The 12,192-nt window shown below is 37.0% G+C and overlaps 1 protein-coding gene across 1 annotated transcript; it reads right to left on the bottom strand.

Moving 5' to 3' along the window:
• Positions 1–10,620: 10,620 nt before the first annotated feature.
• Positions 10,621–11,874, bottom strand: LOC145627190 (uncharacterized). Its single transcript, XM_081679586.1, has one exon. It carries the CDS (start codon positions 11,872–11,874, stop codon positions 10,621–10,623), a length of 1,254 nt encoding a protein of 417 aa, XP_081535712.1.
• Positions 11,875–12,192: the final 318 nt, after the last annotated feature.

The following is a 12,192-nucleotide window of genomic DNA, read 5'->3' as shown; positions in this document are numbered from 1 at the left end:
CTCTCCATTGTTTGGGAAAAGATGATTTTATTCCTCTTATTTTTTTTTCAAGTTGCGAATCTAGTTTTCCCATTTAATTTTGTGCGTATCATTTATAGTTGTATAAATCTATATAGATGATATGATTTATTATTGGCTAAAACAGTAAGAAGTTTGATCTTGTTCCCCCTAAGGCTTAGTGTTCGAAATCCGTAATATGCCCTTTGTTAAGTGGTGATCACGTGGCATAATGATATTGCAAAAAAGGGAGGAATGATTTATTATTAAGTGATGTTGTGGCATAATGCTATTGCAAAAAAGGGAGGAATGATTGGCACATAAACGTTTTTAGGAACGCTTTTTAATATATAAAAATAGTATAGATTATTCTTCTGGAAGTCTAATTATTAGTGAAATGGTAACGTCTATTGTGTGCTCTAAATACAATATAATAACTAGTGAAAACCGTTGTATAGTTTATGTGGTATTATTACACCTAAATAAGTTAGCACTATTGTTATACAATAAATTATAGTAAGTTTGTATCATACATAGATATGGATATATCAAATCTCAGCATTATAAGCCTTATGGGATATGATACAATTCGTAGCTAGGTAGCTTTTCATGCATAGAAAACCTTTATATGATTCTAAAGATAAATACTTTGTAATGATAATTATATTAGACAAATACTTTAATTGTAATAGATAATAATAATATCAAGGAACAATTGTACCTATAGATTAAGAATTACTGTAAAGAAAAAGACTGCCAATAAGCTTAATTTATTACTCGATCATTTTATTGAAATATATAATAAGTTCACTTGATCTTAAATCTAGACATCATTAAAAACGTGCATATAGCAGAAAAATAAACATATACTGTAATTAAACAACAATACAACATGTGTGCCTGAGATACAAGCCTATAAATATAGGACAATTAATTCCTAATCACTCACAAATTAAACTCATAAACACCAATTCAAAGAGAAAGTTAGCCTTGTAAAAAGAGAAATGTCATCAACAAAAAATTCAAACAAGGTAGTTCGCACAAAGAGTTTATTAGATGAATACCGCATCTATTTCTCTCATGTGTTGTCACCATTGAAGAGGAAGCCGAGGGGCGACTCGGGCTGCACTACAAAGGCGCAGCTCAACCAGCAGTACTATGATGGTAGCAAGGGAGTTGATGAAGGCGATGTTAATGCCAAAGCAGAGGATTATATTAAGAAAAGACATCAGAAGTTTGTGCTTAGCAAATGGATATCCAAAAATTCTAATTAATTAATATGCAATAGTTGAATGTTGATGATCAGTTATAAATTATAAGAATTGTTAGTAATATTACTCCTTATATGCTCTTATATTGTTGTATTTTTGGTTGAGATTGAGAGCAAGGTTTAATTTATGTGGTTTAATATTCATTTAATAGCACTATTTTAAATTATGTCGTTATTGACTTTTACTAATACAACATACAAACATATAAACTTAGTCATGTTGATTGTTTGTTGTCTCTCTAAAATCACCTCCTAATATTGTTCATCATATATAACTACGGAGTATTAATTAAGGTTTGGCTAATCCTCGAGTTTATATTGCATTGAAATATTGAATTAATGACATGGGTTAATCTTCCAAATCACAATAAGGTAGTAGCTAAGTACGGAGTAGTAATGTAATAAGAATTGATATGAATAGTGTAGTGGTGGTTGGAATTGAAGATGGACTTGTAAGTCCAATTGTGGTAGAAGGTTGACTTTGTTAAACTTGCATTTATTTAGCAAGTTGGTGGGAAGCTCCTAGAATCTTAGATGGAATAGCAAATGGTATTTGGTTATTTGCTACTCTCTCCTTATAATAATAATCGCAACAGTAGGTCATGCACGAAATTTTTCCCAATTAATAGGGTAGGTATTATATGATGAATTTTATAATATAAAAAATAGTTAGTAAATGAAGGTATTTTTAGGATGATTGTATTGTAAATTAACCTAAATACATTGTATATATCTGATATTATTATTAGTAACTAGTAATAAAGTTGTTTCATCCCTAAAGATAAGGGTGATAGAGATTTTCCACTTAAAAATATCGTATGTTATTTTTTGTTATTCCATCATATTTTATATTGTTAATAATAGAGTGAATAATGCAGTGTATTGTATTAGGATGTAAACAAGTATATACATACAACCTAGAGAGATTAGGGCTCGTAACACAACTACGGCCCATTAGAGAAGCTATACATATTTTATACATATTTATATGGCCTAACACCCCCCCTCAAGTTGGAGCATGCAAGTCACAAATGCCCAACTTGCCAAGGAGATACGAGAATTGTTGTTTGTTCAACGCTTTAGTGAAAATATCCGCAAGCTGATCCGTCGTTTTTACATACGATGGACTAATAATACCATCCTGAATCGCATCATGAACATAATAACAATCAACCTCAATGTGTTTAGTACGCTCATGAAATACCGGATTCCGCGCAATATGCAACGCAGATTGTATGTCACAAAACAAACTCATTGTGCGGGGATGCGAGACTCCCAAACTCAGAAGAAGAGCCTTCAACCACTTCAACTCATCAGTGGTTTTTGACATAGAACGAAATTCGACCTTAGCAGATGACTTAGCCACAGTATCCTATTTCTTAGTTTTCCAAGATATAGGAGAAGCACCAAGAAACACCAACCAACCAGAAATAGATCGCCTCGTCAATGGACAACTAGCCCAATCTGAGTCACACCAACCTATAATATGAAGATCAGAATCAGAGCTCAAAAGGATCCCTGACCCGGACATCCTTTCAAGTAACGCACCGTACGAAGGGCGGCCTCCCAGTGATCCTGACGCGGTTGTTGCATAAATTGCGACAAGATATAAACCGCATAAGCCAAATTAGGCCTCGTGAATGATAAGTATATCAAACGACCCACAAGTCGACGATACATTTCAGGATCTGAAATAAAAGGTGACTCTGATTTCGCCAGAGTATGATTTTGCTCAATTGGAGTACCTGTCGAACGTGCCCCAAGCAAATCAGACTCTGCGATAATATCAAGTGTATATATATTTCCGTTGACATAAAAATATGCCCTCTGGACTCCGCGCAACCTCAATACCAAGAAAATACTTCAAAACACCCATATCTTTCATGTGAAAGCAGTCACTCAAGTATGATTTGAATGTTGAAATTGCAGAAGAATCATTACCAGAAATAATCAAGTCATCAACATACACCAGAACACTAAGTTGAGTAGACCCAGATTGCAGAGTAAAAAGAGAGTAGCCAGAGTACAATTGTGAAAAGTCGTACCTTTTCAGAGACGTAGCCAATGTATGGAACCAACAACGAGGAGCTTGTTTTAGACCATACAATGATTTTTGCAGACGACACACCAAACCAGGCTGAGAACCATGAAACCCAGGGGGAGGCTTCATGTACACCTCCTCATCAAGATCACCATGGAGGAAAGCATTATGGACATCCATTTGGTGCAATTCCCAATTTTTCGCAGCAGCAACAGCTAGAAAAGCACGAACGGTGACTGATACGACTATCGCGCGTCTACCAAATATAAACCTAACTAAAACCTCCTAAAATGTAGTAGGGTAAGCTAGGGTCGATCCCACAGAGAATTGGATTATCAAATTATTACTTGTGTAAGTTAGAAACCCCTGTTTTGAAGAAACAATGATATGATCTAATAAATAAACTACTGACTAGATAACAAATAAAGCACGGAGAAGTAAACTAATAAAAATTAAAATACGATAAAATCAAAAATAATGAAATAGGGAATCGGGAGATGTATTATAGCATTGGAGTATCAATTATTGCTCATCGAATTATACGAATTACATTTATATCTTAATGTTAACCAAGGAACACAAACAAGCATTCAAAACTTCCCTTAATTGCATATATACCAAACAAGCTCTCGGAATATTGTCTAACTAACTAATAATCTAGAACAAGCTCTCTAGACTCGATTAATTAGCCGCATTAATAACAAGGAAGTAGTTAACTTAAGCCACGAGTCTCACAAGCTCGGACTTGTGCAACTCAAAGGGTTGATAATCTTAGGTGTGAGACAAGTTTTAGTCACCAATCACACACCTAATCACTACTAATGGTATTAGCTAGAACAATTACGGATCACAAGCTAAAATTCTAGTCGTCAAACTAACAAATTATACTAAAGATGGCCGGTCTCAAACATAATCAACTAGTTCGTAATTCAAGCGGATTATCAAACCAATTAAGAATATAAACATAATACCCAAGGACTACAACATATCAATTCTCACAATCCAATAATCCAATGCATAATTGATCTCCCTACCCCCCTAATAATTTAGCCTAACATAACAAATATTGAGGTTATCATACTAGAACATATAGAATTCATCAAACTAGTTAACAAAGCAAAATAGAAATAGATACTAGAAATTATATTAAGCAATCAAAGTATAATTCCTAGGAGTAACTGACGCATTCAAGAACAAATTAAGGAAACACTAACTTTATTATTTCCATTTTCTAAACAAAACTTCTACTGCTAATCCAAAGTAAAAACAAGTAGCTGACAATTGAATGTAAACAAAATATATAAAATATCAAAAGCTTCCAGTAGATGATCAGAGTAACCATGCACAGAACCAAGCCACCTCTGTTCACTCGTCTACCACCTCTGTTCACTGTTGGATGTCGCAACTCTCCGCCGAAATTCAGATTATATTCCCTCAATTTTGCTCCCCAAAATTACGGATCTGATAACACTCAAAAACTTCCCTAACATAAAGATAAGGAACTAGCCTTTGATTCATCTCCGTTGCTCCGAGTATTTCGCTCCAATAATTATCCAATTTCATCTTTATCATCTTGTTTGACGGTTTGTTCTCCGTGAAAGTCGGTGAAAAACTCTATGCTTTACTGCAAGGAGAAATGTTCTTGAGCTGCCTCTTTTCTTCACTCAGCTAAGTAGGAAGATATTTTCATTCAAGGCCCAAATGTAAAAGCCTACACAATAAAACAATATTGGGCTTGAAATATTTGAGAGTCAACTGGCTTGTAAATTTTGCTTCTCTTAATCACAGTGGCGTAGAATGCAATTTGATGCCGATATTTTCTTTCCTGCAAACAAATAAATAAAATAGTAGTAACTCATGTATAGGATAGAAAATTACTTATTATACTCTTAAATTATCAAATGCCAATATAAAATCAAGAGTTTAATGTATAAAAATAATATACTTTTACGGTCCTATCAAACTCCCCCAAGCTTATAATTTTGCTTGCCCTCAAGCAAAGACATAAAATTACTAAGGAGCTAGACTCTTGATATAACAATATGCAACCTGACATGTTCCACTCACTCTACTTCGATCAATGACAGCTTCAAATCAAGTATATATGCAGGTGGAAAATAAATTTCAAGAATTTATGAACCAAAATACCAACTCTTAAATAATCACAGCCTAGTTTCCATCAACAGAGTAGCAGAATAACTCAAAAGATCATTAGGACACAAATTAAGGATGAAATGGGCCAAGGTAAAGTGAGGTTTGAAGAGTATATATGAGTGTGATGGTAGAGTAAGAATCGTAGAGCAGCAATTATCATCATGTATACTGAATTAAATCCCACAATTTTTTTTATTTTTTATTTTTTATTTTTTTATTTTATTTTATTTGTTTTTTTTAATGTTTCATGACTCTTAATGCCATGTATCTGTCAAGCAACCCATGTAACGAGCTTTCAACCAATGACTCCCGGTCCAGTTGGCCCAAGGCACTAGGTTTGAAGAAACCCCTACGGATTTACTAACTCGAGTTACTCAACTACGATACATAAAACACCACACGTACATATATAGGCTCAACTGCTTTTTTCTTTCTTTTTTTTTTCTTTTTTTTTTTTTTAAGCCCATACATTGGTACATAGAGCCTTCAATATGAAACTTTTTTAATAAAACAACAACGGATCAAATCAATATAACAACCATAATCTTCTTCACACTGCATATGCTCTACTAATCTTAGAGTGGCAAATTTCAAATTTCAGACAATGACTCATAAGTGTAATCAGAAAAATAGGCTAATAATTATCAAATCGGGATTTTTAATGGATCATGTCATTGCTAAGCTTCTTGGCTTATGGGGTGCAAATACCTTAATGCCTAAATCATTTCTTTCTTATTACAACACCACAATATTGACTTCCATCAGGCTGGTGACTGTTTAAAGAAATTAGTTTTTCAAAAAAAAAAAAAATTATTTTTCTGCATACATACAAGTCTATAAGCCAAAGTTAAGCATTGTAGAGTGGATATGGAATCATATATGCAAAGCACTGTCCAAAAACAAACTGTCAGACTCAAAACCAAGAAATAGAACTGAATGCACTCCCCCCAAGCTTTATTCACACATTGCCCTCAATGTGTGACTTAAAGAATATAAGAACATGATGAATAAAGAGGAGAAATAGACAGAGAGAAGGAAACGAGCTCACTGGATGCAGTTGGCAAACTGTGAACATGGCTTGTGTAGCTCCCTGTTGGCATCCCCCAAGCTTGGGCCTGCTCATAACTTGCTGTAAACACTATCGAATATGGCCGGTTTTGTTTCAGTTTAGCTGTGACTCCACCAGCAGTTGATTGTTCCAGCCAATCTCACTGTCGTGCAACAACGGACACCAAATAAAAGCAGAATTAGTTTCCTGAATCTTATAAGGGGCTTAAAAATAAGAAAAAGCAATAGATCTCTCTCTCTCTTTTTTTTTTTTTTTTTTTTTTTTTTTAAGAAAGAAAACAGAAATATAAACTTAAAAATAAAATGACAAAAACAAACAAAATAAATTTGGGCTGCCTCCCAATAGCGCTTTATTTATCGTCGTTAGCTCGACGCCTTTTCAGCATGCTAGTTGTCATAATTTGGAACTTCTAGCTCCATCACTTCAACGTTTTGGACCTGATGACCCTCATAGTACGGCTTGAGTCGATGGCCGTTCACCTTGAATTCCTTCCCCGTATCTTCACTGCGAATCTCCACTGCACCATGCTCATACACCTTTGTGACAACAAATGGTCCCACCCATCGAGAACGGAGTTTACCAGGAAATAGTTTGAGCCGGGAATGGTAGAGAAGAACTTTCTGCCCAACTGTAAATGTCTTCCGTGAGATGCTTTTATCATGAAATGCCTTAGTCTTCGCTTTATATATCCTTGCATTTTCAAAAGCATCATTCCGGATCTCTTCTAACTCTTGTAACTGAAGTTTTCGTTGCTCACCCGCTGCATCCATTTCCATATTACATTGCTTCACGGCCCAGAAGGCTTTGTGTTCCAACTCCACAGGAAGGTGGCAGGGTTTACCAAACACAAGCCTATACGGAGACATCCCAATGGGCGTCTTATATGCTGTCCTGTATGCCCACAAAGCATCATTAAGGCGGAGACTCCAATCTTTCCTATTTGGATTTACGGTCTTTTCAAGGATGGACTTGATCTCTCTGTTAGAAACTTCAGCCTGTCCATTTGATTGTGGGTGGTATGCAGTAGATATTCGATGAAACACATTATACTTCTTTAAGAGAGCCCCTACTGTCTTATTGCAAAAGTGTGTCCCCTTATCATTGATGATGGCCCTTGGAAATCCGTATCTAGCAAATATATTCGATTTCAAAAATTCTGCAACCACTTTAGAATCATCAGTACGGGTGGCTATAGCTTCCACCCATTTTGAGACATAATCAACAGCAAGCAAGATATAATGAAAGCCAAAAGAAGAAGGAAAGGGTCCCATGAAATCCATACCCCAAACGTCGAAAATTTCACATATTAAAATGGGGGTTTGGGGCATTTCATTCCTAGGACCTAGTGTACCTGTTCTTTGACAATTATCACAGGTCTTACAAATTTCATATGCATCTTTGAATATGGATGGCCAGTAGAATCCACTCTCTAAAACCTTGCGTGCAGTTCTCTTAGGCCCGAAATGTCCACCACATGCATAAGAATGACAGAAAGTTAGTATTGAAAGAAACTCATAGTCAGGTACGCACCTTCTGATCAATTGATCAGCACAATACTTCCAGTTATACGGGTCATCCCATATGTAGTATTTTGCTATGCTTCGCATCCGGTCCTTTTGTGCTTTAGTGTAGCTGACTGGAAACTTCCCGGATACAAGAAAATTCACTAAATCAGCATACCACGGAGTTCCTGAGATCAAAGCATGAAGTTGCTCGTCGGGGAACTCTTCATTAATTGGAGCTTTACCTTCATCTGCTACAACAATTAACCTGCTCAAATGATCAGCAACACTATTGTCAGAACCTTTTTTATCTTTTATTTCAACATTAAATTGCTGAAGCAATAAAATCCAACGTATTAGCCTAGGTTTTGATACATCCTTTGACCATAAATATTTTAGCGCTGCATGATCTGTAAACACAACAATTTTAGTACCCAATAAATAAGACCTGAATTTGTCTAAAGCAAAAACTACAGCTAAAAGTTCTTTCTCAGTTGTAGTATAATTAACTTGAGCCGCATCCAAAGTCTTAGAAGCATAGTAGATAGCATGGGGAACTTTTCCAACTCGCTGACCTAGCACTGCCCCTACAGCATAATTAGAAGCATCGCACGTCAGCTCGAACGGAAACTCCCAATTAGGAGGTTGTAGAATAGGAGCAGTGACCAACTTGTCTTTCAGCTTGTCAAATGCTTGCTTACAGGCCTCATCAAAATGGAACTCCACATCCTTTTGGAGTAGTCTACATAGTGGCTGCGCAATCTTAGAGAATCCTTCAATAAACCTGCGATAGAAACCTGCATGGCCAAGAAAAGAACGAACTTCCCGCACACAGGCGGGGTAAGGCAGAGAAGAAATAAGGTCTATTTTAGCTTTATCGACTTTTATTCCTTCAGAAGACACAATATGGCCTAAAACTATACCTTGTTGAACCATGAAATGACATTTTTCATAATTAAGCACAAGGTTAGTTTCAAGACAACGTTTAAGAACTAAAGTGAGATGTTCTAAGCAACTATCAAAAGAATCTCCATGTACAGTGAAATCATCCATGAAAACTTCTATAAAATTTTCAAGATAATCTGAAAAGATGCTTACCATACATCTCTGAAAAGTTGCCGGAGCATTGCACAATCCAAATGGCATACGACGATACGCAAATGTGCCATACGGGCATGTGAACGTCGTTTTTTCTTGATCCTCCGGAGCTATAGGAACCTGCACATAACCTGAATATCCGTCAAGAAAACAGTAATAAGCATGACCAGCAAGACGTTCTACCATTTGATCAATAAAGGGTAAGGGAAAATGATCTTTTGAGTCATAGAATTAAGTTTCCTGTAATCTACACAAACTCTCCACCCATTTTGCACTCGAGTGGGAACCATTTATCCCTTATCATTCTCTACCACTGTAACTCCTGACTTTTTCGGGACCACTTGCAAAGGACTGACCCAAGGGCTATCTGATATAGGATATATCACCCCCACTTCAAGAAGCTTCAATACTTCTTTCTTTACTACTTCCATCATAGGTGGATTAAGTCGTCGCTGCACTTGTCTCATAGGTTTAGCTCCCTCTTCTAATAAAATTCTATGTTGGCACATAGAAGGGCTAATCCCTTTAATATCCGCAACTGTCCACCCTAAAGCTGTTTTGTGCTCCTTGAGAACTTGCACCAGCTTTTGCTCTTGAGTCGGAGTTAGGTTACTCGCGATTATGACTGGAAGAGTGTCATTCTCTCCCAAAAATGCATACTTCAAGTGGTCAGGCAGAGGTTTTAACTCCACTTCAAGTGGTTGTACAACAGAAGGTAAAAGTCTGTTAGATGTGACAGGCAATTTCATAAATTTATCTGCATACCTTCCTTGCTTATTTGGAAGCACTTCCAAGGAGGAGAAAGCTTCCTTGACATCATTTTCAAGCTCAAAATGTTCCTGCAGGTTAGTGTATTGCACTTTTTCCACAGGTTCAGTCAAAACAACATCTAATGCATCATGACCAGAGAGAAAAAATACTTGCTCAGTTAGTGTATCAATAACATCTATACTAGAAACAGATTCACAATCAGAGGGGTATCTCATGGCATCAAATAAATTAAATCGGATAACCTCCCCATCAAATTCCATGGTCAAAATCCCACTATGAACATCAATCTTGGTTCTAGATGTTTTTAGAAAAGGTCTCCCTAATAAGATTGGCGTTGCATTAGAGGATTCATCATTTGGCATATCTAACACATAAAAATCAGCAGGAAACACAAGTTCATTTACTTTTACTAAGACATCCTCAATCACTCCTAAAGGATAAGTATTAGAACGGTCAGCAAGTTGAATAATCACATGAGTATCTTTTAAAGGTCCTAAGTTCAGAGCTTTATAAATAGATAAAGGCATCACATTAATAGAAGCTCCTAAGTCTAACATGCACCTCTCATATCTCGTGTTACCTATTCTACAAGGTATAGTAAAAATACCTAGATCCTTGCACTTGGGAGGAATTTTCCTCTGTAAAACTGCAGATACATTCTCACTTACACTGACCTTCTCATCTCCATTCAGTTTTCACTTGTTAGTGCACAAATCCTTCAGAAACTTTGCATAATGCGGCACTTGCCTATGGCTTCCAGTAAAGGTATGTTCACCTCTACCTTGCGAAATACATCTAGCACCTCCTTTTCCATCTCTTTCTTCTTATCCTTAGAAGTTAACCTGCTAGGGAAAGGAACAAAAGAAGAAAAATGGTCAGTTTTGGATGAAACAACATCACTTACCTTAGAGGGCTGCTTATTTTTTTCTGGAACAACAGTCTCCTGTTCCTCTTGGTGTTCTGCTAGCGTTTCACTCCTGCTTTTTTCTGGAACCTCCAGCTGCTTGCCACTTCTAAGTGATATGGCGCTTGCATTCTCCTTCGGATTTCTCTCTGGTTGGCTAGGCAACTTGTTAGAATTCTGAGCTTGGAGTTTTCCCACTGTGTTAGCTAACTGAGAAACTTGGTTCTCTAAGTTCTTTAGTCCACTTCTTGTTTCTTGCTGAAAATTCAAAGTGTTGTCAGCCATTGCCTTCACGATTTCTTCCAGAGACATGCTACCAGATTGTGGCTGGGAAACTAGCTGATTTTGAGGTCGCGGCTGATATTGCGGTTGTTGATGAAAACCAGGTGGAGGATTAGATGCTTGTTGTTGCTGGAAAGCTGGTTGTCTGAGGTTGGAGTTGCCTGCCTGATGCTGAACATTGCCATATCTCAGGTTTGGATGATCTCTCCACCCCGGATTATAAGTCTGAGAGAACGGATCATAACGTCTTTGCTGTCCCTGAACACCACCAACATAATTCACTTGTTCTTCTTGCATAGTAGGGCACATATCAGTAGGGTGTCCTACTATGGAACAGATGCCACATGCCTTTTCTTGCCCTTTTTCGATCATCACTCGCTCCACTAATGAAGTGAGTTTGGCTACTTGTTGTTCGAGGTTAGAACTCACCACTTCATTAACTTGACGTACAGAAGTGGACTTAATATTTCGACCTCCTCGATACTGAGAATTTGCAGCCATGTTAGCAATCAATTTCTTTGCATCCGCGGGTGTTTTATCAACCAAAGCTCCACCACTTGCAGCATCAATAAAGTTTCTGTCCGACTCCTTGAGCCCTTCATAAAAGTACTGCACTAGTAATTGCTCACTGATCTGATGGTTGGGACAGTTATCACATAACTTCTTGAAACGCTCCCAATACTCATAAAGTGTCTCCGGATCTTCTTGTCGAATTCCACATATTTCCTTCCTGATATTGGCTATTAAAGATGCTGGAAAATATCTGTCAGCAAACACTTTCAGCATCTGATCCCAGGTTGTAATGGTTCCAGCAGGTACCTCAAATAACCACTCCTTGGCAGCGTCGGACAAGGTGAAAGTGCAGCTGGTACTCAAGAAGGGGGGGGGGGTTGAATTGAGTACAGGGCAGTGTTAAGAATTATTGGATTTTCTTCTCTATTTAAGTAAGGGGACCAGGTGATGAACTGGTCCTGCAACGGAAACAGAAAATTCAATAAATAATCAACACAAAGATTTAACGAGGTTCAGCTCAACTCTGAGCCTACGTCCTCCACTACCCTAATTACTTTTATTAATCAACTCTGAAAAACAAAAGCAATTACA

Source organism: Chenopodium album, chromosome 1 (assembly GCF_948465745.1).
Source record: "Chenopodium album chromosome 1, dcCheAlbu1.1, whole genome shotgun sequence".
NCBI lineage: Eukaryota > Viridiplantae > Streptophyta > Magnoliopsida > Caryophyllales > Amaranthaceae > Chenopodium > Chenopodium album.
Note: the sequence above shows the minus strand (reverse complement) of the source record. Positions and strands in the feature narration are given on the sequence as shown.

Excerpts from the sequence above, each read along its gene's own strand:
- LOC145627190 (XM_081679586.1), bottom strand. The coding sequence starts at position 11,874 with ATGCTGAAAGTGTTTGCTGACAGATATTTTCCAGCATCTTTAATAGCC.